At 38.2% G+C, this 27910-nt stretch overlaps 1 protein-coding gene across 5 annotated transcripts in view; it reads left to right on the top strand.

Annotated features, from left to right (window-relative positions):
- The window catches only part of HPS5 (HPS5 biogenesis of lysosomal organelles complex 2 subunit 2), a 39709-nt gene that overhangs the window by 9687 nt on the left and 2112 nt on the right, over nt 1-27910 (top strand). For 3 of the 5 annotated variants that reach the window (XM_042907401.1, XM_042907400.1, XM_042907399.1), the window contains exons 3-22: nt 1271-1381; nt 1553-1617; nt 2083-2275; nt 3623-3756; nt 7238-7450; nt 7738-7809; nt 11249-11337; nt 13291-13469; nt 13923-14081; nt 14673-14868; nt 15547-15670; nt 16616-16765; nt 18140-18217; nt 18740-19317; nt 20104-20224; nt 20657-20812; nt 21559-21678; nt 22520-22633; nt 24021-24127; nt 26672-26942. In XM_042907401.1, coding sequence (XP_042763335.1) covers nt 1271-1381; nt 1553-1617; nt 2083-2275; nt 3623-3756; nt 7238-7450; nt 7738-7809; nt 11249-11337; nt 13291-13469; nt 13923-14081; nt 14673-14868; nt 15547-15670; nt 16616-16765; nt 18140-18217; nt 18740-19317; nt 20104-20224; nt 20657-20812; nt 21559-21678; nt 22520-22633; nt 24021-24127; nt 26672-26942 — 3230 coding nt within the window. Of the gene's footprint in view, nt 1-1270; nt 1382-1552; nt 1618-1739; nt 1870-2082; nt 2276-3622; nt 3757-7237; nt 7451-7737; nt 7810-11248; nt 11338-13290; nt 13470-13922; nt 14082-14672; nt 14869-15546; nt 15671-16615; nt 16766-18139; nt 18218-18739; nt 19318-20103; nt 20225-20656; nt 20813-21558; nt 21679-22519; nt 22634-24020; nt 24128-26671; nt 26943-27910 lie in introns of those variants that run through there. The other 2 variants (XM_042907402.1, XM_042907403.1) reach the window with 2 other exon arrangements.

Raw genomic sequence — 27910 nt, 5'->3', positions numbered from 1 at the left:
TTTGTTTCCAGTAATTTTTAATTTCTTCTTTAATTTCTTGTTTGATCCATTCATTGTTTAGTAGCATGTTATTTAACCTCCCTGTATTGTGTTCTTTCCAAATTTTTTCTTGTGATTGATTTCTAGTTTCATAGTATTGTGGTCAGAAAAGATGCATGGTATGACTTCAATTTTTTGAATTTGTTGAGACTTGTTTTGTGGCCTAATGTGTAATCTATTCTGGAGAATGTTCCATGTGCACTTGAAAAGAATGTTGCATTCTGCTGTTTTAGGGTGGAATTTCCTGAAGATGTCTGTTAAATTCATCTATTCCAGGGTGTCAAAGCCCCTGTTTCCTTGTTGATTTTCTATTTGGATGATATGTCCATTGATCTAAGTCAGGTGTTCCAGTCCCCTGCTATTATTATGTCACTGTATGTGTATATAGTGTATATGTATTTGTACGCGCACACACACACACTATTAATATATATATTGATTGTTTCCCAAAGGCTTTCTTTTTTTCTAACTCTTCCTTTTACCTGGTAAGGTAAACCTTTCTAAGAAACCCCAGCAGGCTTAGTCTTATTAGCTGGAGTTTAGTCAGATAGCTCTCACTAGCTTCAGGAAAAACTGAGTAAATGAATATTTAGATTTTCCAGCTTCTGTGGTGGAAAGCAAGGTTGAAGAGGGTTGGGAGTGTCTGTTCATCAGCAAAGCAACAAATTTTGCCACAGGGTGTTGGGCACAGCATGGCCACTGTTTTCTGTGGTAGATAAGGAAAGGAATTAGCAGGCTGAGGGTCTAACAGCATAGTGACCTGCATCTGTGTCCTCTATAGTCTCACCCATTCTAAAAGCTGTGGGTGATTTGTGTGCTAATTATGTGGACTAGAAATGATTCAAGTGAGTAAATGGTTAAAGCAGTTGCTTTATCCCCTGGGGACTTACTTGGTCTTTCATCTTTGTGGTCAGCAGTGGAATGATTTAGCCAAATTACACAAAAGATGAATGATCTGATAACTGGATTTTGCCAAGGGAAAATTACTCATTTGTATAATTGAGCCTATTCAGTCATTTTGAGATTCAGTTAAAAATTTAAAACTACAATGTTCTGTCTGTGTCTTCTGCTCGAATGAGAAGCTGAGTGCCATAACATGGTGTCCAGCTGGGCAGGAAGTGGGGTGGGGGAGGAACCTGCTACACAGATCTTAGTATTTATGTCTAGTAGTTTCTTTTATTTAGTTACGTGACTACGATCACCTCACCCTTGTCTGTTTACATGTTTTCAGTGCACGAGCATAGCTGTGTCTCGGAAATGGCTCGCTTTGGGCAGTTCGGGAGGAGGACTCAATCTCATTCAGAAGGAAGGCTGGAAGCACAGGCTTTTTCTTTCACACAGGGTAAGCTTAATTAATCATAGTTCTGTCATACCATTCGGAGTATCTTTCATAGATCCCAATTTCTCCATTATGAATAATCATTTGGAGTAAAAGAGGAATGTAAATCTTGAGATTTAAAAGTAAAAAATTACCATTTTTGAGAAGCCTAATATTTTTCCTTTTGTGTTCTAGGAAGGTGCAATTTCTCAGGTTGCCTGTTGTTTACATGATGATGATTATGTTGCTGTAGCTACCAGGTAAGAAACTGCTTTAAAATTATCTGATCTTTTCTAAATACATTTTAAATTGACAAGCCCTAGTTATGTGTTTTTTAGGGTGGCTAACCATCCTGGTTTGTCTACGACTGTCCCAATTTTAGCACTGAAAGTCCTGAGTCCTAAGGAAATCTCTCAGTTCCCAGCAAACCAGGACAGACATTTGGTCACCCTATGGTTTATGGAAAATGTCAGTATGACACAACAACATTTCAGTGGCCTTAAAAGCGAAAGGTAACAGAGATAATTTAGAACATCTTAAGTTCTCTTGTACTGGATTTGTGGACTAAAGAAAGGAAATCAGTACCTTGACTTCCTACTTCCTACTTTTTTCTAAACAAACAGGAGTTTGCATATATATTTAATATAACTGATACTGTGATACAAATAATATTGTACCTTTTTGACCCTTGCCAAAAATTTGCTTCTGTGATTCAATTCTTACAGTCAAGGTCTCGTAGTTATTTGGGAATTAAATCAGGAGCGTCGTGGGAAACCGGAACGAATTTATGTGTCTTCAGAACACAAAGGCCGAAAAGTTACAGCTCTCTGTTGGGATACAGCTATTCTTAGAGTTTTTGTAGGTGATCATATGGGGAAAGTTTCTGCCATCAAACTCAACACTTCTAAACAAGTAAAGGTGAGAGCCAGTCCAATTCTTTGTGTATGTGGTGAGATAGAAGATATTAACAGAATTTCAGTTGAGGGGCACAATTTTATCTACTCTTTCTTGGGGGACTGATCTAGAGCCCACACTATTAATTTTGTGGAGAACTGTTTATGTGTAGCCTGGTTTAGCTTAATACTGTTGCAGGATGGCTTCTGTGAGCTAACTTCAATAATATGCACATTGTCTATTACAGTACTCTGTAACTTACCTATATGGTTCACTTAAATAAAGCATTACTACTAAACTGTTAATAAGATAAGATGCCGCTTTATTAGTTGTGTGAATAAAATGACAAACATAGAAATGGTACTACTTGCCCAGGCTCCTATTCTCTTGGTCCCTGATTAGAAGAAACTCATGAGTCTAGGTATATTTTTTTTTTACAATGGATGTAACTTACTGTGAACTGAATCTTAAAGGCACCTCCTGGATTGTGCTCAGCTGCACGGGTCCCAGGCTTCCTGCCAAAGTTGTTGCAGTAGAAGGGTTGAGTATCAGGTTACCCTGACAGAATGCTCCAGTCTCTCATTAAGGCAGAGCAGACCAGGGGTGCCTAGGTGGCTCAGTTGGTTAAGTGTCCAACTTAGTTTCAGCTCAGGTCTTGACCTCATGGTTCATAAGAGCTCCACATCAGGCCTTGTGCTGATAACACAGAGCCTGGTTGGATTTCTCTTTCTCCCTCTCTCTCTCTGCCCGTTCCTCGCTTGTGTTCTCTCTCTCTTTCTAACTTAAAAAAAAAAAGGCAGAGCAGACCAACTTCTTACAGTCCCTCTCCTCCAGGACTGTTAAAATGGGGAACTTGGCTTATTTCTATTTAGGATCTTGGCAAAAAAGAAGAAATCTAACTACCATTGGCTAAATTATTTTATTTTAATTAACATATCAGAATATTCTTCTGGTTTGATCATGGTGACCCTTCAAAGTTGCCACTTGATTCCTAACATATTTTTGATCCCAAATATAGTTGGAACATTATAGGTAGTATAGTTCTAATTTGTCTTTTTTCCGAAGGAAGAAGTACTGTCTTCTGTGTGACAAAATTCTCTCACATGTTCCAAAACTTGTTTCACCTTGTTATTCCAATTTCTAAGATTAGATAACCAGAAACAGTCTTAAGAATTGTCTTCTACAGTTACGTAACAAATTATTTCACAGAACCTTTAAATGACTGAAGCTTTGATATCCTAACAGGCAAATTAAATTTTGACCCATTAAATTTTTTTATTTTGCTGTCCAAAGTTATTTTCACTTAGAAGGTAAAGGAGGTCACATGTATACGTAAAGATAAATCTTCTTTCCTTATCGTGTCTTTTTTAGGCAGCTGCTGCTTTTGTGATGTTTCCTGTTCAGACAATAACAACAGTTGACTCCTGTGTTGTCCAGTTAGATTATTTGGATGGAAGACTACTTATATCCTCACTTACTCGATCCTTCTTGTGTGACACTGAGAGGTATATTGACCAACTGTGGGTCATAGGTTATGCAGAATTCTAGAACTTTCGGAGACTTAGAAGTCATTTAGTCCAAACCCCTCAGTTCAGTAATACAGATGTTAATGAGGAACAAGCTGTGTGCAAGCTGATGTTAGGGAGTAGGAAAGACATAGAGGAGACTGAGCCAGTGGGCAACGAAGACAGATGTTCACTTAACTCTCCATGAAGTGTGGTCAAAGAGCTATGAGGGAAGGCCAAACAAAGGCCTGTTTTGATATGGGGAATCAGGAAGTCTTCCTTGATTAAATTTGTTGTTGTTTAGATTTGTTGTGTGTTTAGTAGAATGTTACTAATGGGTAAAACTGGGTGAAGAATAAGAACTTTGTGAATATCTATTTTATTGAAATCTCAAGGGTGGAGTTAAGTTTCAGTGAATGGCAAAGACGTGTATTGGAGGTAGCTGTGAAACACCAGAACAGAAACATCTTGAAATCAGTATTATATGTGACTGTGCTGAAGTTCCTCAGCCATTCTCACTGCAGGGAAATTTTCACTGGTGGTTCTTTTTTCCCCACTACCATATTCTTTAGGACCAGCCACTCTTTAAACTATTTATTAAGGAGAACTTTGAGCATACATAAAAGAATTGTATATTGAACCCCCATGAACCCACCAGCCAGCTTCAATAATTTTGATGATGATTTTGGTAGGCTAAATTTGGAGTAAAACAGGAAGGAAGGGACATTCTAGCAGGAAGGAACAGTCTCTTGTGGAAAAGTGAGAAAGAATTGGGCATATTTTAAAACCTTCCAGTCTGGCGTAGTAAGTAGGGGAGTTGTGGAAGATCAAGTTGGTAAATTGGCTCCACAGTGAGAGTGACAGCCTTAAATGTCACATTAATTAGGTGGGGTTTTAGATCATTTTAAGAAGTGTGCTTAAAGAATAGCAGGGTTTGAAAATTGATTTCATTAGAACTATCCAGGCTTGGAAAGTCTTTATGTATTTCCAGGATTTCATGTATCTGTTAGAAGTCTGCTATTTTAGAAAGCAGGAGTTGTTTATTACAAAAGGTTTGAAGGAGTGTTTGCTGACTGTCAGGGATGGTAGAGGGAAGGTTGGGAAGAAGGCATACTTTGTATTTATTTTTTTGGATGGGAAAGGCACGTGGGAAGGAGGCCAGTTATAGCAGGTGGTAGGTGTGTGATATCAGAGAACCTAGCTGGATAGCAGAGAGGCAGTGGTCAGTTTACATGAAATTCGTGGGAAGGAGGATGTATCTGGTTCTGACTTGTTTCAGACTATATACATCAGTGAAGTTAGACTTGGAGAACTGGAGATCACCTAGTGCCACCCTTTCATTCTTGGAGCTTGTCTGACATCACACAGCTGAGAAGAGACAGGCGAGACTACAACCTTTCTGTCTTGATTCAGTGCCCTTGCTCTTAACCTCACAGTTACCTCATACATCCTTTGACGTTGGACCTTTGGTCATTAACTCCACACTTGAGATTTTGGGGAAGTATTTGTTAGCTTCACCAAATTGATAACTATTCTTCATCTGTAGGTTTCCAAGTTTACAAAGTGGCCCCGTGTAGAAAGCTATATGATAGACTTTATAAAACAAAGACCTAAGTAAGTAGAGGTTTATTTTTCCTTCTGTGCAGTGGAATTGCTGATCTTCATTTTCCCATTTCACAGGGATGTAGCTAGAGTTGGTTATGAGAATAACCTAGATTCTGCTGCTAAAATAACGCATTCTAGAAATGCCCACTTCCTGTTAGCTAGAATTCAGTTTGGGGGGACATGAATAGTACAATAATTTTAAAAATTCATTTATGTTTAATTTTTTTTTTGTTTGTTTCAACTTATATTCCCTCCCAACAAAAAGCATTAAAAAAAAAAAAAAATAAAAACAACGGGGGCTCCTAGTAACTAACGGAAGTGATAGATAGGAATGTGCTTCTCTTGCCCGCCACTGGCTACTTTGTCAATATCATTGATGAGCAAGGTGGAACCTGGGAAGAAATAGAAGAAATAGAAACAAAGAACTATGGTATAGTGGAGAGAACACTGACTAATGGAAACTGGAAATATGGTTTCAAATTCTGGTTCTGCCACTTTTTAAACCTTGCTAAATGTTGGTTTCCCCATCCAGAATAGTAGAGATAGTATTAACTAAGATAACATATATGACATACTTCATCTTATGCCTGTTACATATTGTTTGAAAATGTAGAAATCAAGGTTAATGAGCATACAAATAAACAAATTGCCTGTATTTGTTCAATCAACAAACATTTACTGCACTCTTCTGGACCCTTAGTATTGTATTAAGCACCATAGAAGATATAAAGTAAGCAAGAAATAGATTTTATTTCCCAAGTAAGGAATATAAGTAGTAAATCCATAGCTTCTTAGATTGCTCTGTATACATTTCAAAGCACTTTCATATCCATGTTCTCGTGGTACACATAGTTCTCACAGTTTTTCATAGTACTAAAGCTGATGTTACTTTTTACCCATGAAAACAGATAAGTACAGGGATATTGAATCATCTAAGGTCACCTAGTAAATTCACTAGAGGGCATATTAGGTCATTCTCTAATAGAAGAGTTTGAGTGCATGGAGCACTATAATGTAGTTAATGCTCTCTGTGGGTCAGACACTGTGCTGTACATTGGGAATTTAAAGAAGAGAAACAAATGGCCTTTGTCTTAAGAAAAGTCATAATCTATTGTTCAGAGACACAGTTGCCGTATATAAGGTGGTAAGTGCCATGGGAAGCGTGTAATTCAGCTTATGGGCATCAATGAAGTCTCTTGTGGAAGAATGGTGAAGTCTTGAAGAATACTTAAGTAAAGCAGGTTTTAGGAAGAGATTATCACCTTCCATTGTTCCCAGGCAGTGTACTAAGCACTTTTGTGTATTTAGGTCGTGTAATCATAAGGAAACAAAATGTTCAAAGTTAGAGTTTCAGAAGGACTTGGCATTTTGAGGAAAGAGCAAAGAGTTTACTGGGTGTTTGTGGCAGGAGAATGGCTGGAAGACAGGGTTGGAGAGGTAGCTTAGTAACTTCCATGGAGTGTCCAAAGAACCTTTTGCAAGGTGATTTTGCAAGGTGATTTGCAAGGGATAGATTTTAAACCACTTTATAATAGGATTTAAGGATGTATGCAATGGTTTGCTAGCACTCATTTTGTAGATTTGAAAGGGGCCTTCACATGAATTCTGGGCCCCTCATTCTGTGGATAATAAACTGAGCACTAATGTGAAGTGGTTTGCTTCCTGTTACAGAAATCGTTAATGGCAAATCAGAGCCAAAACCCTATTTTGACCTTCCCATGCTGCCGTTCTTTCCAATATATTGCTAATACGAATACAGAGAGGATATTTTGGGTGCGGTTATTATGGCCATAGGGTTATTATGTCCATTAGTAGTGCCATTTGTTTTTGACTTTTTTATAAGTAAACGTGCTTTCTTTTCTTTTGGGGGGATTAGAGAAAAATTTTGGAAAATCGGAAGCAAGGAAAGAGATGGAGAATATGGAGCTTGTTTCTTCCCTGGAAGATGTTCTGCGGGCCAGCAACCCCTAATATATTGTGCTCGCCCTGGCTCTAGGATGTGGGAAGTGAACTTTGATGGTGAAGTTATAAGCACACATCAGTTTAAGAAACTCCTCTCGTCACCACCTCTCCCTGTGATTACTCTAAGGTAATGATTTGTATTGCTGATAGGGACTATCTGAGGAATTTACATGCAGGAGTTCGGTTGAAATCTCTGATATTCTAGACGCATTAAAGATTATGCTTTCTAAAAGTGAAGTCGAATTTTTACTCAAGATTTAGAGAAACCAAAAAGCCTTTAACCAGCTATCTTTGATATGATTAAAGTAGATTGAATACAGGCAGATGAGTTAGATGCTGCAAAACTTTTCCTACGTAGGGAACAGCATACTTTTTTGTTGTGGTTAATTCATTAACAGACTGTTTACTTCCTAGATCTGAACCTCAGTATGATCATACAGTTGGATCTTCCCAGTCTTTGTCTTTCCCCAAACTCTTGCACCTTAGGTAAGTTTCTCCTTTTGATGTTCAAAAAAAAAAAAAAAAAAAAATGAGCACTTAACTTTGTCTCTTTGTTTCTTGTTCACGGGTGGTTTTTTAAACGTTGTTTTTGTACTAAGATATTTTTGGAAAATTAGGAAATGACTATGTTACATGACGTGTTCTAAGAGGAATAAAAAGATCATAGAAGTATGCTTCTTTTTTTGTTGTTTCAAATTGACCTAAACCAATTGGACAGTCTATAATTGTCAGGGAACTTCTGACAGTTAGAGCTAAGAACTGTCAGTACTCTTTTCTTTTCATAACCTCCCCTGCCTGGTGGGAGGTTAAAATGAAAGCAAGTCTCAGACTGAAGTCAGCCACACAGATGTATGCTTCTTAGCAAGTAGGCACAAAAATAATTGTAGAACTTGTTCTTGTAAGCTTGGTGAACTTTCAGCTTCTGTCCTTTAGGTGCTCCGACAAGTACCTTGCATGAAAGATCTGTACATTCAGCTGTATTCTAACATCAGGGTTCAGCTACCCTTCCAGCAGGATTAGGGGCAGCACACAGAGTCACTAAAGGCTGGGTTTGCCAATTCTTACACCTTGTTCTTCAAGCATGGGGGTGCCAATGTATGATTTCTAGCCAGTCTGTATATCTTGAGGTCATTTCATCAATGGATATTATTTCCAGTATCCCTTAAGCTAACATGTTAAGATCTCTAATGCAGATTCAGAGAATGTTATTTAGAGATTGTTTTACGGTGGTCTGTTATAGGGACTGCTGATTGGGTTCTTTCAAAGGCTAACTAACCGCTCTTAGAATGTGATTTTTTAAAAAAAACTTTAGAAACGTGAACTAATTGCCCCTAACTAATGTAGGTATATGTCACACTGCCTACACTGACGTATTTCACATTAAATTATAAATTCATAAATCACGTTAGTAAATTCATGATTCTCCCTGAAAATTAGGTAAAGCATAAAGAGTTTTTAATACTCTTCCTTTATGGTAGTTTTTACGATTTCTAATTACATATTCATACAGCATTTACGTTTGTCTTACTCTTAGAGGGTAAGTTCTATAAGGGCCTTGTTTCTATTTGGTTCATTATATTATTCGTAGTGCTTGGCATAGCATCTGGTACATAGACACTTCTGACTGTGATGTGATATGTGAGGAAGTCCTTTACTCAAGGGTGTGTTTTCTAATGGCAAGACCATGGTCTGCTTGGCTCTTCTGGTAGAGTTACTCTTTTGAGTTAAGCTATTTAAAGCTCCTGTTACAGTTTCTGCCATAGCAAACAAAGCCCTTGATGATCTGGCTGTGCCTACTCTTCAGCTTAAGCAATAATTAATGCCAGTTTGAAGCCTTTGCAGACTCTTCCAGCAGGCTTAGATTAGACACTTACTCCTGGGCACTATTGTCACCCTTTTTCATTCCTCTGTCACCACCCCTATTTCACTGTACTTTGAATATCCATCCCAGCACCAGATTGTCAACTCCTTTGCTGTGGGCACAGTGTTAGTCACATAGTAAGCTCTCAAGTAATAGCTCAATTAAAGAATTCAATGAAGATTTTTTTTTTTTAAATCATGAGTAGAAGGGCTTTTTGTTCCTGTTTGTTTCCTTTTCCCCCCTCACCTATACACTTGTGTCCTATGGTAACCTTTATTGTTACACCCACAAATCCCACAGGGAGGCAAATTTATATGCTTAGTTTTCTTTTGGGTAAATAGTACCCCTTTTCCCTCCTTGAGTTTTTAACCAATGCTCTTAGGCTGCGTTCTAGTCCCTTTATTATCAAAGAAAGGACAAGGGGATGAGGGATGTGTAAATTACAAAGTATCAGCTTTTACCTGAACCTCTCTCCTAAGATTTCCTAAGGAATCTTTTCAAGCCGAGTATCACTTTCAGTGTCAAAATCATGATCTTATAACTCTACTCAGGGGTCCTCTGGCCTCTTGCTTTTTTCTCCTCTGGCTCCTGAAGGTAGCCTTCCAATTTTTCTTCCTCTGGATTAGCATTCTGACCATTTCTTCCATCTTTGTGTCAAAGATTATTTTCCCATAGCGACAGTGATCTGGTCTTATATTGGCAAGATGTTTAATATTTGTGTGAGGATCCAGTTCCTGTTAAATACCACTCCTAGTTTCATAGCCACATAGTACCATGTTTAGTACTCTTGGGGGTATAAAGAAAAAAAAGGTTCCTGTTTTTAAGATTATAATTTGTTGGAGAGATGTGATATTTCTACAAAAATCTGAACAATAATAAAGAAAAAGGGTTCCAACAGTGCAGTACATGACTAAGTGCCATATGAACAGGGTTGACAAGAAGTAGGATGAGTGCAGGAGGAAGAGTAGTTGCCCTCGGCTCTCGGAGGATTCCAGAGGGGCGTGGCGCTTCTGTGATCCTTGGGAAATGGCTAGAGTGAGAGTATTACAAGCTCGGCCGCCCTGACCAAGGGGAAGAAACAGAGTTTACCAGTGGTATATGAGAAATAGTAGCAGCCTTGAGAGGGTAAATGAGATATATAAGCAAAGGAGTATGAAAGAAATGAGAGACGTGGAGAGTAGCAGAGGACTGGGGAAGGAGGTGGACCAACAAAGTGCAGTGTCCCGGAGTCCAGGGAGGTGAGATTCAGGAAGGAACAGTCCGTGGGGTTTGGCCCCTGCATGAGGATCAAGAAGAAAGGATAAGGAAGGGTTATTTCATTTGGCATTTAGGAAATCTATGACTTTTTGAAAATGCAGTTTCGTGGAATAATCAGGATTCTAGATAATAATAGTTGGTAGATGGGTCAGTGAGGATAAATGAGAGAAAAAGTACATTCTGTGAGGTAGAGGGAGAATAGTCCAGGTTTTGGAGACAGACTGTTCTTGGGCATATTATTTAAGTTTTAAGTGTTTGTTTTTAAGAAAAAAGGAAAAAACACTTCTATCTTGATGGGCTGCCACAAGGTTAGATAATAGGTAGGGCCTTTGATAAAGCTCCTGGCAGATAGTGGACCAGGAGTTTTCAACCTTTTATTGCCTGCTCACAACTACGGACATCAAAATATTACCATCCCTAAAAGTGTTTCACTAGAGCAGTGATTTGTGGTGAGGTATGTCATCTGTTTTAAATGTGCCCATTTCATACTAGTTATGGGGAATTCGGCTGCTTTAACAAACATTAGTAAGATAACAGCCTTTTCTTTTTCTAGAAGATTTTTAGTGTATGTATCTAAATTTTTCCCAGTTTGGCATCATATTTTTTAGGGGGCTTTTGCTACAGACATAAAAGGGGTGTCAGGACTTGATTAACTGGATCACTGTTGTGATTTTTTTTTTTTTTTTTTTTTGTACAGTCTCAATTTACTTTTATAGCTGATGTGAGGGTCTGAGTTCAGGGAATTGTATCACAAACTTCTGTATCCAAGCAAACTAGAATTCTCTTAACTTCTCTTTTCTTTTGCAGTGAGCACTGTGTGGTGACGTGGACAGAAAGAGGAATTTATATTTTCATTCCTCAGAATGTTCAAGTTCTTCTTTGGAGTGAAATCAAAGGTAATTGTATTTTTCTTCCTTATGTAATTTTTAATCTCATGCTTGTGAAGGATTTAGTTATTGTAGGAGAATTCATTTGCAGTGTGAAAAGTAGAGAAATAGAATGAGGTGACATTTCTTATAAAGGTTAACATCATAGACATTTCCCGCCATAAGGTATAATCCAAGCATCCACTTGTGAATTTGTGGTCAGTTATTTCGTTTTTCATGGGTAGTTTTAAATACAGTTTCCATTTATTCTTTAATATTAGTAACCACTGCTAAGGATTGAATGAGTTCATCTTTTCCTTCTGTTTACCCTGAATTTTGATGCCTGTTGGAAGTCTTGCTTGAACTTCCATTTTGTGTCTTAATAGTTTGAGGTTCAAGAAGTCCTTGTGAGAGCAACAGCATTTTATGTGGCTGAGGCAGAGAAAGTCAATCTCTATGTTTTTTTAGTTTAAACCAGAAATAGAAGACATCTAGCTGTGTTAGCATTGCTACTCAGAGAGTGTATCTTATCTTTTTGGGTCATTTTCTACCTTGTGAAAATATAAAAAAGAGGAACCATTATTTACCAATCTGATCAATATTGATTTCTTGTGGATTAAGTTCACTAAGCTTGTCCCTTTAAAACGAGTTTGTTTTTTCAAAAAATGACATATACACTGTATAAGTTTAAGGCATACAGAGTATTGATGTGATACAGTTACACAGTTAACCCCTGAACAACATGGGAGTGAGGGGCACAGACAAGTCGAAAATCTGCATGTAGCTTTTGACTCCCCACAAACTTAACTACTAATAGCCTACTGTTCATCTGAAGCCTTACTGATAACATAGTTTACATACTTTGTATGTTACATGTATTATTTGCTGTATTCTTACAATAAAGCTAGAGAAGAAAAAATGTTAAAATCATAAGAAAGAAAATAGATTTACCGTAATATATTTATTGAAAAAAATTCACATATCATTGGACCTGTGCAGTTCAAACTCATGTTGTTAAAGGGTCAACTATATATTGTGATGATTACTATCTTTTATGATGAGAACATTTAATATTTAGTCTCTTAGCAGCTTTGCAGTATATGATACATTATTGTTAACTATAATCACAATGCTGTGTGTGCGTTAGATCTCTATAACTTATTTGTCTTCTAACTTTGTACCCCTTGACCAACATCCACTACCCCTCCAGCCCCTGGTTACCACCATTCTACTCTGCTTCTACTTGTTTGGCTTTTTTTAGATTCTACCTATAAGTGATATCAAAAACTAGTTTTTTAAGTCCTTTCGTGATGTTCTGCCAAGACAGGTATTTTTCTCATGAATTGTTTGTCAGTGTACATGCTGTGTTAAAAATCCATTCATTGACGCTAGATTGTAACTCTCAGAACTGTTGTAGTCTGGCCTCTAATGTAGAGTGCTCTTTTGAAGTCCCAATTCCTTTTCATAGAAAGTAGCATTTTATTTTTTTATTTATTTTATTATTACTTTTCAAAATTCCAGTGTAGTTAACATACAGTTTAATATTAGTTTCAGGTGTACAGTATAGTGATTCAGCAGTTCCATACATCACCCCAATGCTCATCAGGACAAGTACACTCTTTAATCCCCATCACCTATTTCACCCATCCCCCACCCACTTCCCCTCTGGTACCCATCAGTGTGTTCTCTATAGTTGAGAGGCTGTTTCTTTGTCTTTCTCTCTTTCCTTTGCTCATTTGTTTTGTTCAGAACAGATTTTAACCATAGAATTTTAGATTAAACAGATGCGTTTGTGTCTTATTTTTTTAGAAGTGTCTAAAAATATGATTTCTTCATTGAAATGCAAGTATAAATGAGACGAAATTCAGTCAAGTCAAACTCATTGTAAAAAAATGAATTTCTTAGAATAATTGCAGCCCTTGCCAAAATGGAAAAGGAATATTTGCTTAAACTTCTGTGTGTTCACCCCTGTGGTTTTTATAGATATTCAGGATGTAGCCGTCTACAAGAATGAGCTGTTCTGTTTGCACCTGAATGGGAAAGTCTCACATCTTTCTCTGTTATCTGTGGAACGCTGTGTGGAGCGCCTGCTGAGGAGAGGCCTGTGGAACCTGGCGGCTTGCACCTGCTGTCTTTTCCAGAACTCTATCATTGCCAGCAGAGTGAGTCAGAGAGCTTACATACTCATCTCGGTTGTTAAAACCACCCTAGCCTGCAGGATTGTGTTACAAAGTTGCTTGTCTTTATTAGCAAATGAAGCCCCCATAAATCCCTATAGGAAGCATGGCATATAAATCTAGGGGTGGGTGGAGGGTAAGAAAAAGAAAAAAAGAAAAAGGGAATACTTTCCACTTAAAAGAAAATTAAATTTTCTCATAAACTTACTTGAATTTCAGACCTTGTTTTAAGGGGGAATGATTGTGTGTAATAGCATTTAATTCTTAATTTCTAAGATAATTCTCATTAACTCTTTTACTACCTTGTTAAACCTTTTTAAAGCAACTTTGAGGTTTTATGTTCTCTGTTAGATCTCTTTCAGTATATTGGCCACTGAATTTAGATTTCATTATAAATAGTAAGCTATTCTACTTGGTTTCTACTTACCCTTTCATTAGGGAAGAAAATCTTTGACTGTGGATAAGTTGGAGCATTTGAAATCTCAGCTGGACCTCACAACCTATAGTGATCTGATTTCTCAACTGGAAGAATTGATCTTAAAATTCGAACCTTTGGATTCAGCTTGCAGCAGTAGAAGAAGTTCCATTTCATCACATGTAGGTATTTTTACTTTTCAAAGGGTTTATCTGTACAGTAAGGCTTTTCTTCCTCAGGTTGTACTCCTATATCTCTTGAGATCCCAAAGCTTATCTTCTTTCCATGTGATAGATTTAGAGAGAGGGGAGAGTTGTCAAGAGGGGGCTTTCTTTCAGCCGTTGGGCAGCCCTATGAAGCCTCCACTTAGGTATGTCTTGGAGCCATATTTTGTTTCGTCATTGTTTATTATATTCTGTTTTAGTACCTCATGTAGCTTCCAGCACAAGTTAAGTTGCTCCTAATCTGTGATTTCAGATGCTTCATGCTAATTTGAGTCATAGTGCAGCTCAGGGTTGTCTTCGTGACTCCCCATTCTCACAGCCAGGATTCATGGAGGCAAGCTAGAGAAAGATGTTAGTGTGACGTCATCAGCATGTGAGGGTGGTCCAGCTGCCAGAAGCCTAAACCTTGCTCACCAGTTTGTTCTATTAAGCCATAATTGTTGTTATTGACTTGCTACTTACTCTTGTTGGTTTTTCTCTTTAAAAACCATTTTTGTGTTATGAAGGAAAGTTTTATTTTGATTTTTTTGGGATTCTTTTTATTTTTAGGAAAGTTTCAGCATCTTGGACTCCGGTATTTATCGTATCATTAGTAGTAGAAGAAGCAGTCAGTCAGATGAAGACTCTTGTTCTCTTCACAGCCAAACTCTCTCAGAAGATGAGAGACTCAAAGAATTCACCTCACATCAAGAAGAGGACCAACCGGATCAGAGTTGGAGCTCACATGGGAATGAAGGTGATAATGGTGCGTTTTGTTGGTTGCTGACATGAAGCAGTTATATTCTGTGACTTCTCTTTGCCGGGATTAACTTGTGCATTGAGTTTTCTCCATGGTGTTAATAATTTTTATTATGTTGACAGACTTTCCACTCAAACATGTCGATCTGTTTGTCATAGAAGAATGGGTTTAGGTTTAGTTGTATTTTTCCCCCTCCTGTTTAGGTGAATATTGATACAGTCTGTAATTTTAATCACACATCAAAATGCTGCAAGAGTTAAGAAAGGAAGTCATTAATCAAAGGAGCAGAACAATTTTATCTTGACTAACCAAATTATTTTCCATCAGGAATGAAAAATTACTACAGTTTTGGAGGCCATTGCCTTCACTTTTCGATGTTCGAGTATTCCTGTGACTCAACTGTTGAGAAGAGCTTAATAAAGACTCTAAACTTCCTTTTTGACTTATGGGGATTCAGGGTTAGTAGGCAAATGAAGGTACCTGCCTCAGTGTTTTATATGTGGACCATCCCGTGCATCTTGTAAACCTGTGTTCTGCTCATTTGTATCTGGCTCAGTTGTGATTTCGGTATTGAATCCTTCATTTCCTTTCCTTGGTTTATTCATTTCAGAATTTTTTTAAAGATTAAAAAAAACTCCAGTGTGATTAAATTTTGTTTCTTTTTCCCCTGATTACATTCATCAGACAGTGTTTCCCATGTTCCCGTGACGTTTGAGACAGATAAGAATGAAACATTCCTTCCCTTCAGCATTCCATTACCATTTCGTTCTCCTTCTCCTCTTGTGTCTCTTCAGGCGGTCAAGGAAAGGTAAACTCATTAGTCCTGTCCCTTAATCCTGTTTCTGGTTTCATTTCAGTTGTCACATTAGGTACTTTTGTGCTGAGGATGGAAAGACATTTTGAATAAGAAAAAACAAATCTCTAGGTTATTTCTCATATAGCCTGTTATTTCCATCTTCGACAGTTTAGCTTCCCTCTTTGGGTAGTTGGGTATTTGGGTTGTTACAAATGTGTCTTCCATCCCAAACAGAGTAACATTTTGAAAAATCTGTTTTTTCCTCATCCCTGATACTAACAGTTTCCATATATCATTAGTCATTTTTTTTTTTTTTATCCTTTCAGTTCGCACTCAGAATTGGAGACTCTTTGGAAGTCTTTCCAACTACTCCATGGGCCTAGAATTGGCATTCCAGTTTGAGAGCAAAGACTTGTATAGCTACTTAACCACTTATCTGAGTCTTACTGGATACTGTTTTTTTTTGTTTTTTTTTTTTTTTTTAATTCCAGTAGAGTTAACATACAGTGTTGTATTACTTTCAGGTGTACAGTATAATGATTCACTTACCAGATATGGTTTTGCTTGTAAAGGAGGTTATATTATGACTTGTTAGCCACTGAATTTCATGAAGAAATTCTGTTAATTCGCTGGGCAGTATGGGGCAGGTGGTTACATGGCCTCCTTTGCCTAAGTTACAGAAACATTGCAGACCTAGCTGGAGTTAAAGACTTTTTCTTTAGCACTGAATCAAGGCAGTTTAGTAAATGAAGTGAATTTTTATTATATTGTATGTTTTATGTGGGCCTTATGTGAAATATGTAGCTGATTAAGAAAGTTGCTATAAGTATAGTCTTTATTAAATCCAAGTTGCTTTTCTAGGACTAATGGGAACAGAGAGAACTCAGGTACTGAATTTTTTGTTCTTGGGAGTAATGAGGTGTTTTTCATATTAGTCTTTTGGTATTTGACTTCCAGTGTCTCTAGCTTTGTACGTAAAACTACTGAGAAGATTGGCACCCTTCATACAGGCCCTGATTTGAAAATAAGACCAGAACCCAGGGGTGATGAGCAGTTATGTGAAGAGGATATGAGTCCAGTCACTTGCCCAAAAGAAGAAGATACTGAGTAAGCTCTTACATATAAATCTGGGTAAATTCTAGAGGACTGAGCTGTCATTTTGCAGAAAGCCATAGAGAAGGCACACATTAGAGAAGGCACACATCTGACCCTGTTCATTATAGATTGTGTAGCTCATAAAAAATGTGAACACCATAAAGTAAGTGTTGGAAAATGACACCTACCCATAGCAAGTCTGTTGAGAGAGAGTTTTAATTTAGCACCTCTTTCATCTGTCCTCTGCACAACATCCCTCCCCTCCAAATCTCTTCAAACTTCTGGGATGTTAGAGAAGACTATTAGATTAAGAGTAGGATTACCAAAGATCTAGGCCTTGTCCTTGGCTGTGCTTCTGACTAGCGTGTGGCCTTGGGTAAGTCACTAATGCTCTCTGGCCTGTAGGATGAGAGCATTGGCATTGATGTCATGTCAGCATGATATGCTGGTGGCATAATCCTTATGTAGTGGGGTTGCAGCAGAGCCCGTGGTCTGGCACAGTGTGAAATGTCTTGTCCATCTGGTCTCTGCCTTAACTCACAGTTCATAGGATCTGAGCATTGGAAGCACACCAGCTCAGTATTCACCCAGGAATTAAGACACCCCCAGGCCCAGTTGTAGGTAGACAGATAATATAGGATAATTTTCTGAATGCTTACATTTACAGGAAAAAAAGTACAGGTATTGTTGTGGCATTTAAGGCAATCCTCACTCTGACCTTAGCCCACCTTTCCAGCCTCATTTCCAACTGCATGCTTCTAAGTGCTCTCTATTCTGGTCCTGTCAGAGCATTGGGTGGGTACACTTCACTACCTTTGTTCATGCTGTTTCTTTCACCTGTGCTATTCCCCACCCCACCCCCATTCTTTTTATTTTTAAGTTTATTTATTTATTTTGAGAGAGAGGGTGCACATGTGAGGGGGGAGGGGTGGGGGAGAGAGGGAGAGAGAGAATCCCAAGCACGCTTTGGGCTTGAACTCATGAACCATGAGACTATGACCTGAGCTGAAATCCAGAGTCGTTTACTTAACCCACTTAACCACCCAGGCGCCCATCCCCCCTTTCTTCCTAATACACATACCACCTCCTTGGGAACACTTCCCTTGATTGCCTTATCAGAAAAATTACTCCTTTTTCCGTGCTTTACGAACACAGTGTTTGTGCCGCTCTTTAGCGTTCATTTTATTCTCATTTATGTTATGGTTAGTTGTTTGCATGCCTTCCTTTCTCTCTTGAGTTTACTCATCTTGAAGCCGTGGATCATTTTTTGTATTCATCTGTTTGTGTCATGTAACGTTCAGTACAGTACGTGTCACTTAGTAAGCACTTAGAAATATTTGTTTAAGGAAGCTCTGATCCCCTCTAACACTTTTCACACTTCTCTAGGGAGAAAAAAGAAGTAATTAGTCAACCTCCAGAAGAGGACAAGTTCCAAGACCTCAAAGTAGCAACAGCAGAAGCAATGTGAGTATTTATGAACAAGAGAGGGTTTTTTTTTTTTATGTTTGTTTATTTTAGAGAGAGAGAGAGAGAGAGCCAGTGAGCGTGAGTGGGGAGGGGCAGAAAGAGAGGGAGACAGAATCCTAAGCAGGCTCCAGTATCCGAGCTGTCAGCACAGAGCCTCGCATGGTGCTCGAACCCACAAACCATGAGATCATGACCTGAGCCGAAGTTGGATGTTTAACCGACTGAGCCACCCAGGCGCCCTGAATGGGAGAGTTTTATAGTGAATGGGAATGACTTCAAGGTCATCAGAAGTGGTCCTGAGACCATGTGGGCAAAGATCGTCTCATTTGTAATTGAAATTCAACAATTAGTATTAAAGTTACTCTCATATTGTCATCTTGCTGAGATAATTGTTAAAAGTTGAAAAGTAACATTTATTCCAGATAAGTATGCTATGTCCAGTAGGTTTGCTTAGCATGAAATAATTTGTTTTAAAAAAACACATGAAACATAAATTTCATACTTGTCTGTCTTGTGTAGGACCAAGCTACAGGACCCACTGGTTTTGTTTGAACCCAAGTCTCTGAGAATGGTTTTACAGGAGTGGCTTTCGCAGTTAGAAAAAACATTTGCCATGAAGGACTTTTCAGGCATTTCAGATACTGGTAACTCATCCATGGCATCAAACCAGGATGTGCTATTGTTTGATGAGTCAAAAAAGGGAGTATTAGATGAAGATAATGAAAAAGAAAAAAGAGACTCTTTAGGCAATGAAGAAACTGTTGATCAAAGAACATGTGAATCTACAAGTAGTCTGAGGGAGCCCTTGGATGACCTTTTCCAAGTGTGTTCTCCATGCAGCATAGCTAACAGTCTTCAGAAGGATCTGGCTGAATTGGCAACGTTGTGTTTGGAATTGAATGTATTGAATTCTGAGACCAAAAGCACAAGTGGACATGTGGACCACACTTTGCAACAGTACTCTCCTGAAATTCTGGCTTGTCAGTTCATAAAGAAGTACTTTTTTGTCCTGGACTTGAAAAGAGCAAAGGAGAGTATCAAGCTTAGTTACGCTAAAAGTCCTTGTGTTTGGGATACTTTTATTGAAGGATTGAAAGGTAATAATCAGATTGCCTTATCAAATAGAAATCAGTATAGAGGACAATAGCCTCTTAGCATTTTTGCATTTAAAAAAAAAAGATTTAAGTACAAGATTATTTCCATTTTGGTCAACCTCCATTCTGTTTCCCACTCAATTTAATTTTTATGGTTTAATTTGCAACTGTATTATAAGAAATTCATTTTATTTCTCTTAAAGTCATACTCAGAAAACATATATATAGCAAAATTGGAGAAGTTGAGATTCAAATGAAATGTGTTACAAATGCAGTCATATAAAAACAAGAAAATCGTTTATGTAACTTACTAATGTAGAGATAATATAGGCCATATTTTGAGTACTTACTGTGTGTCACATATTGTGCTAAACACTTTAAGGAGGTTTCATTTCCTATCTTAGAATTATTTTCAGAGTGGAGGGTGTTACTCCATTTAACGGGTGAAAAGAGTGAGGCACAGAGAGATTTTAATAATTGAGTAGTCTAAACTGTTGTGATAAATGTGTCACAATAACTCAGATGTAGAAGTTTATTTCTTGCTCATATAATATCCAGGACAGGTTCCAAGTCATTGGGAAACTCGCTCCCACGTGGTAATCTAGGTTGATCTTAAGGTCCTTAAAAGTAGAGATTGTGTCCTGTCCTTTTTTTGTTTGTCCTCCAGTGCTTAACCATTGTGACATGCACCCAGTAGGTCCATAACTAATGACTGTTGAATGAATGTGTTCATGAACTGAGTATTTACAGCTACGAGATGAAAGGAAAAGGGTGTGCTTTATCTTTCAGAAATGGCAAGTTCCAGTCCTGCGTATATGGAGATAAAGGAAGGAGACCTACCAACAAGATTAAAGTTAGTGAATGACTCAGTCCCCTTTGACAGTCCTTTGTTGATTGCTTATGCCGCCAGGTAAGTTGTCCTCTGCCATTTATATGAACTAAAGTCATGGTGTTTGGTTCTGGTTTTGGTCTTAATCTCTAAAGTTTTACTCAGTTGTATGGTGGGCAGCTTCTTGTCATTTTTTTTTCTTTTTGAAAAAATTGTTTTTTCTTTTTGAGAGACAGAGAGAAAGAGAGAGCACGCAAGCAGGGGAGGGGCAGAGAGTGAGGGAGACACAGAATCTGAAGCAGGCTCCAGGCTCTCAGTTGCCAGCACAGAACCTGACTCGGGTCTGGAACTCACCATGAGATCATGACCTGATCCAAAGTTGGAAGCTTAACCACCTGAGCCACCCAGGCACCCCGATTGTCATTTTTATTTCTAATAAATGCTTAGATAATGTAACCAAGTTACATCATCTCATTGAAGTTGGAGACTAACTGGTTTTGTTTTTAAATGCAGATTGTATGAAACGTTTGGAGAATCTGCTCTTCGGTCCTTAATCAGGTTTTACCCATCTATTTTGCCTTCGGATGTCATGCAGCTTTGTCATCATCATCCTGCTCAGTTTTTGGCCTATTTAGACAGTCTGGTGAAATCAAGGCCTGAAGATCAACGGTGAGAAGGCGAGAATATTTGCAGACTCTCTTTTCTTTTGATAAGGCATTGTTTCCTTTGTATAAGCTGTTGTTATGTTCTTACTGCCACCTGCCGCACAACTGACACACCTGTTATGGAAAGGATGGTTTTGGCAGTCATGTACCGTTCTTTCACAGTCCACAACACATACCATAAATGTGCACATAGCTAGTGTACTTCTCTTCACTCTGTCTCAGGGATTCTCAGTGAATCAGTGATGACCAATGATGATCAATGTAAAATTAAACCCCTGCTTCACGTCCTACACTAAGGCAAATAAGCTTCCTTGTTGTCTCTGCTGGTGAGTGGATTTATTGCCACCTCTTTGTTGATAATATCCCAGCTTTTTGTGGATCTCAGTCCCAGATCTCATCTCTTTTTTAGACTGAGGTCTCATTTCCTATTTCCACATGGCCCTTGGTTTCAACACCTGCCCCCCCCGCCCCCCCGCCCTTTCTTCATCTCATTGATTTACATTTGCCCTACTGGCTTTCATTTCTCTTTTTGTTTTAGGCCTTTTGGTATCTTCCTTATTATCTTGAGCTCAACTGTTCATTTAATAGGCTATTAGATTTTCACCAGCATTTCTAGACATTTTGTAGCAGAGGGTTTTCAAGTCATTTCATCTACTATTTTGGTCCCCTAATAACATTTTCTTCACATTCCTACATTTTATGTTTCCTTTCTCAGCATGAAGATGATTTTTCTCCCCAACTTTCTTTTAGGCCATCCTTCCTTGAGTCCCTTCTACAACCAGAATCTTTAAGATTGGATTGGCTGCTTTTAGCAGTGACTCACGATGCTCCCCCAAGCACAAGCACTATGGATGATGAAGGAAACCCCAGGTATAAAAGTGCTCCTTCCAGCTCCGATGTTCTCCTAGAATGGAACTGCTTTATTCATTCATAGCATTCTGGGCTTACTTCAAGAATAGCTATGGAAGAGACTGACCCAAGTCATAGTAGTAAGGAAACTGAGTGTACTTCTTAGTGGTTCTGAACATTTTTTGAGTTACAGATCTCCGATGATTCCTTTCAGAAAAATGCACATCCTTGCACAATTTTGTACATGATTTCAGATAATTAAGCTCTTTCATGTATCCACTTTAAGAGTCCTTGATGGTTAAACCTGTATTAGAGGGAGGAAATTATATGTTTTCTTCCTGGAAATTTCTAGACATAGCTTGATTTGGGACTAAAAAAAAATAATCCATAAGAAATACATACTGATACATGTAATGTATTAGAAATGTCTCTTGTGTTTACCTCTAAGAGAAGCTTTTTAAAAGCCCCCCCCACCGCCCCGCCATATGCCTATCATATATGCCTAGACAAAAGGTCTAGAAGGAGATACAGTGGCTGTCTATGAGTGAGAATTATAGGCTTCTTTCTTTTGCTTTTTATTACCTAAAATGTCTAATTTTAAAAAATAAACAGGTATTTGTTATAGGAAAAATAGCTATTTTTAATTTTTCAAAAGCTAAGTAAAAATGTTTGAAAAATATAATAATAATTGATATAATGATATGGATATTATAAAAATATAATAACAATGGGAAAAGTAAGTGACAATATGTTAATTATGTGACAAATATAATTAAACTCTATACTTATCTATTAGATGGTGCATAAGCATTTTGTAAAAAGTGTTTCATGTCTAATTCACTGAGAGTTGTTCATTTCACAGGCCCCATTCACACTTGCTTTCCTGGGGTTACAATCAGCTGCTGCTCCATCTCATTAAACTACCTGCAGATTTTACAACCAAAGAGAAAATGGCTGACATCTGTAGGTCTCATGGGTAAGTGAGAATTGTTTTAGAAGCTAAAGATTAGCTTCTTAGTTCATAACTTTATAGTGAAGGACCTGAATTGATATGCTTTATAATTTGGGAATTCTCTTTACTACAGAGAAGTGACTTTTATTTTAAGTGATAGTAAAATAGATGTCTTTTTCTTTTAAAATTTTATACATATTTTTCTTTTGTGTAGAAGACATTGGCCTTTGCTAATTCCTCTCTCCCCCTGGTCCTTGGTAGCTAACTCCAGTTCTCAGGCACTTGGATGGTATTTAATTAAGCACCAGACTATGTGCTAAGAGTTAACAGTTGATACAGGGTTCCTGAGAAGGGAGAGATTAGAATGTGCTCAATAGAATTGTTGGTGAAGGACTTAGGGAGGAGGGAGGAGACTTTGGAGGTAAAGCCCTGAAGGCTGGACAGGATTTGTATTGATAAAGGAGCCCAAGAGGAGGGTGGGTCAGATGAGAGAAACAGCAAGAACAAGGGCATGAGAAACTGACCATTGCTTTTTATCCATACCGCATATTAGTTATTTATTGCCTGGCAGTGTTATCTTATGGCTCTACCTGGATTATAATCTTTTGGAGATAGGGACCAATGTCTTTCTTTTTCTTTGTAATTTCTAATTCATACAGTGATAGGTACTTGATACATATCTGTTTATTGATAATAAGGGATGAAACTAGCCAGGTGTGGTAGGTGATGAAATCATGTAGGACCTTGAAAGCTCATCAGAAGAATTTATTGGTACAGGAATGACATGATAAAAATGGAGCTTTCTGAAAATCATCTCTGGTGTTGGAGATAGGAGGGCCAGCTAGGAAGCTGTCATAGTAATTCAGGTATGACTGAATTGGTGATGAGTATGGCAGCAGAAGGAGCACATCCAAGGGACATTCTGAGGGAAAATACAGTGGGACTTATAAACCATGGGTATAGCAAATAAAAGAGGGGGAAGAGTCAAGGAGAACTTACATAGTTTGCATATTTGGGGAAGAAATCTGAAAGTTTATAAAGTATATATAAGCTTACACATCTCATAACTAGTGCTTGGCCTCAAATATCAGTATTTATCTCTAGCTTTTATTCTTTTTTTCGTACACACTCTAGATCGAGGCTGTCTAATAGAATTGTCTATTAGATAATAGGAATATTATCTAGTTATTTCTAATTATTTCTATTATCTATTAGATAATAGAATAATGCTACCACATTGTCCAATATGGTAGCCATTAGCCACTTGAAAACTTGAAATATGGATTAGTCCACTGAAGAACTGACTTTTTATTTAATTTAAATTTAAGGCTAATGTCTACTTTATTGGACAGCACAGCTCCAGATAAATTCACTGTTTTTATTCCTTTCTTCAATTTTTGTTTCTTTAAAGTTTCTGGTCTGGGTATCTTACTCTTTGTTTGGAGCTGGAGAGAAGAAGAGAGGCCTTCACCAACATTGTGTGTCTTAACGATATGAGCCTGATGGAAGGGGACAATGGTATGTAAGTCCCAGTTGGTTACTTTTGGTTGTAGTATATTAGAAGCCACTGCAGAATTTTCAATAAGGATACTTGGTTGAACATTTCAGTGATCCTGTATGTAATCCTGGTTAGCTGTCAAATTTGTGGAGGTTTGTTTTGTTTTGCTTTGTTATTTATTTATTTACTTATTTTTTATTTAATTTATTAAGAGAGAGAGCATGAGCTGGGGAGGGCAGAGAAAGAGGGAGAATCCCAAGCAGGCTCTGCACTCTCAGTGCAGAGAGCATCTCAGGGCTTGATCTCATGAACCATGAGACTGTGACCTGAGCCAAAATCAAGAGTTGGACGCCTAACCAACTGAGCCACCCAGGTGCCCATTGTTTTGTTTTGGTTTTTATCAGTACCACTTAGTATATTATAAAATCATAATTAGAATAAACTATAGGCAATTTTTCTATTAACAAGTGCCTACTATGTGTTAGTCACTACACTAGACACTTTTCCATCTGCTGTTTAAATAACAAACCTTTGGGATATTTACTGTTATTTCTGTTTTACAGGAGTTATAACTGAGGTCTGGGGGAAGGACAGTTAGTTTCCCCAAAGCCACACAACTGGTGGAGCAGGTGTTCAGACCCAGGTCTCACTGACTGTCTTTAAAGTTTGTGCTCAGAATCTTTTCTCTGCACCATGTTGCCTTTTACACAGCCAACAGTTCAGTATCATTAAAATGAACTTAAAGTGGAGTGGCAGCCAGCTTTCCCAAGTATTTAAATACTTAAAAATTGTTTTTAAATTTTTATCAATCCAACACAGATAAAATGACAGAAGGCCAGGGCTTTGACACACTGATATCTGAGGTCTGAGAGTCCATCTTGGTCTGTTTTCTCATGTTGCTTTATTCCTCTCAGTGCAAAGATGCCAACTGCATGACATCAGGGTCCTTCATTCAGCAGTGTGACCTATAGCCTTTTGCAGCTCTATTGGTGTGGGAGAGGGAAAGTTAGAACAGAGCAAAAAAGCCAGTTCACTGGCAAGTGTTAGTTAGCTTCAGATGTCCCAACTATTGCAAAAATAATTATCATCTTTGTTTCAGAAATGAAGAGGAGGGGGGCACCTGGGTGGCTCGGTTGGGCGTCCGACTTCGGCTGAGGTCGTGATCTCGCGGTTTGTGAGTTCAAGCCCCGCATTGGGCTCTTTGCTGACAGCTCAGAGCCTGGAGCCTGCTTCAGATTCTGTGTCTCCCTCTCTCTGCTCCTCCCCACTCACGCTCTCTCTCTCTCTCTTTCAAAAATAAATAAAGCTTAAAAAAAATTTTTTTTAAAAAGAAACGAAGAGACTATAAACATACATATCCTTCTGAAAAATAACAGAATAGTTAAGATGATATAGTTAACAGATAATAGTTAAGATAATATCTTAACAGAATAGTTAAGATGTACGTGGTTTACATTTTTAAAGTCATGATACAATGTTTGTTATAGATAAAAACTGAAAATTCAAGAAGCATAAACAAAATAAATCCCACTTAAAATCCTTTCTTCCCATTTTGTTAATAAAATAATAGTTGTTCTTACCCTTGGTGTGTTAAATGGGGGTCTTTTCTTGACACTTCTCTTTTCCCCATAACTCATATTAATTGCACTTCAAGGCGTTGTTAGTTTTATTGCCGGATATGTATCTCATATCTGTCTACATATTTTTGCTCCACCACCAGCTCCCTGGTCCTAGCTACTCGCCTAGATGGCTGCAGTCACCTCAGAATAGTCATCTGGTTTCCATTCTCTCCCACCTTTAATCCATTTTCCCTGGAGCAGCCAGAAGGGTTCTTAAAAACAAAAATTGGATGACGTGGCTCCCTTCCTTGAAACATGCTACATGGAAATCAGAATAAAATCCAGGCCTTTGTGCACTGTAGGCCATCCTTTGAGTTCCTTCCTTGAATTCCAGTTCTGTTCTGTGTCAAGTTGCCTTCCATGTTTCCTTTGTCAGAAATGCAGGCTCCTTCACCCTCCATTCCCGACACCCTGCGACCTCACGCTTGTCCATATGTGAGGCACAGGCATGTGCATCTCTGAGCTTGCCCAGTCTTTCAGCTATTTGCTCATCTATCCCGTCCTCACAGAGCCCTTCTCAGATTCCCCCTAAACATGCCATTCTCTCTGATGGTTCCCTGACCTTTTCCTTTAATGCACTTAGCCCAGTTTATAAGTATAGATTTAGGTCTGTGTTTACCTCCTTTACTAGACTGAGCTCCAGAAGAGTGTAGGGCTCATCATGTCTGGTTGGTCTCACACTGCACATCATGTGCCTAGCCTAGACTGTACCCAAGTAGTCCTAAGTGAGCGAAATGAAGAATTTTGAAGCTAATGTTGTGACCTCTCCTATCATGAGTTACTTATTCAACAAATGTTCAGAAAACAATTTTGTGTTAGGATGATATTATGTTCTTATGTTTTAGTTTTAAATGTTTTCACAATGGTTCTGACTGTCTCCTGTATGCAGGCAGAGCATTAAGAGCCATTAGAGCCAAAATTGTGTGTTTCTGTGTGTTTGTGTAGGTTGGATCCCAGAGACTGTGGAGGAATGGAAGCTTCTCCTACATCTCATACAGAACAAGAGTACAAAGCCAGCCCTTCAGAAGTCACAGAATGGGAACTTCAGTGATGGGCCTTCCCCCATCAATGTGGAAAATGTGGCACTTCTGTTAGCTAAGGCCATGGGCCCAGATCAGGCCTGGTCATTGCTACAGGAATGTGGTTTGACCCTTGAGCTGTCACAGAGGTTTACTAGAACCTGCGATATCCTAAGGATTGCGGAGAAAAGACAGAGGTAATAACCTGTCATGCCCTTGTCATGCCGTCTCCACAGGTGCTTGGGGAATGTGGAAGCTCAGAGATTTTCAGAAGGGGGTGGGGCTGTAGAGATCATTCAGTCCCAGCCCCTGACTAACAGATGAGGGGACTGAGACGCCTCTGCTAATTAAGGTGATTGAGGGAAGAGGCTAAAAGTAATTATTGTGTCTCATACTTGTGACCAAGACACTCTGTAAGTTCATGTGAATACCCAAATCTGGTGTGTACTCAGTTCTTGAAGACCGTTATTAGTACCAAATATCAAGTTGTCTCAGGGCTTTTTTTGCTTTTGTTTTAATTTTGGTAAAATACAGATAAAATAAAATTCACCATCTTAACCATTTTTAAATTTGGTTCAGTAGTGTTAATTATGTTCATATCATCTTGAAGACCTTAAACTTTACCCATTAAACAACAACTCCTCGTGACCCCCTCCATGCAGCTTCTCGTAACCACCAATCTATTTTCTGTCTCTATAATTTTGACTACAGTAGTCTCTTTGAGACCCTGCTTTCAATTCTTTTGGGTGTATATCCAGAAGTGGAATTGCTAGATCATATGGGATTCTAGTTTTAATTTTTTTTAGGAACTGCCATACTGTTCTCCATAGGGGCTGCACCATTTTACATTCCCACCAATGATGCACAAGGGCTCCATTTTCTCCATATTCTCACCAACAGTAGTTACGTTATTACTATTATTTTTTGATAGTAACCATCCTAATGGGCATGAGGTGAGAAGTATTTTGGTTTTTATTTGCATTTTCTTAGTGATTAATGATGTTGAACATCTTTCCATATGCTTGTTGGCTGTTGTATACCATCTTTGGAGACATTTCTGTTCAAGTCTTTTTGCCTGTTTTTAAATCACGTTTTTTTGTTATTGTATGAATTTTTTATATATTCTGAATATTAACCCTTTATCAGATATATGATTTGTGATATT

This window comes from Panthera leo, chromosome D1 (genome assembly GCF_018350215.1).
Source record: "Panthera leo isolate Ple1 chromosome D1, P.leo_Ple1_pat1.1, whole genome shotgun sequence".
NCBI lineage: Eukaryota > Metazoa > Chordata > Mammalia > Carnivora > Felidae > Panthera > Panthera leo.
This window is presented reverse-complemented; position numbering and strand designations above follow the sequence as displayed.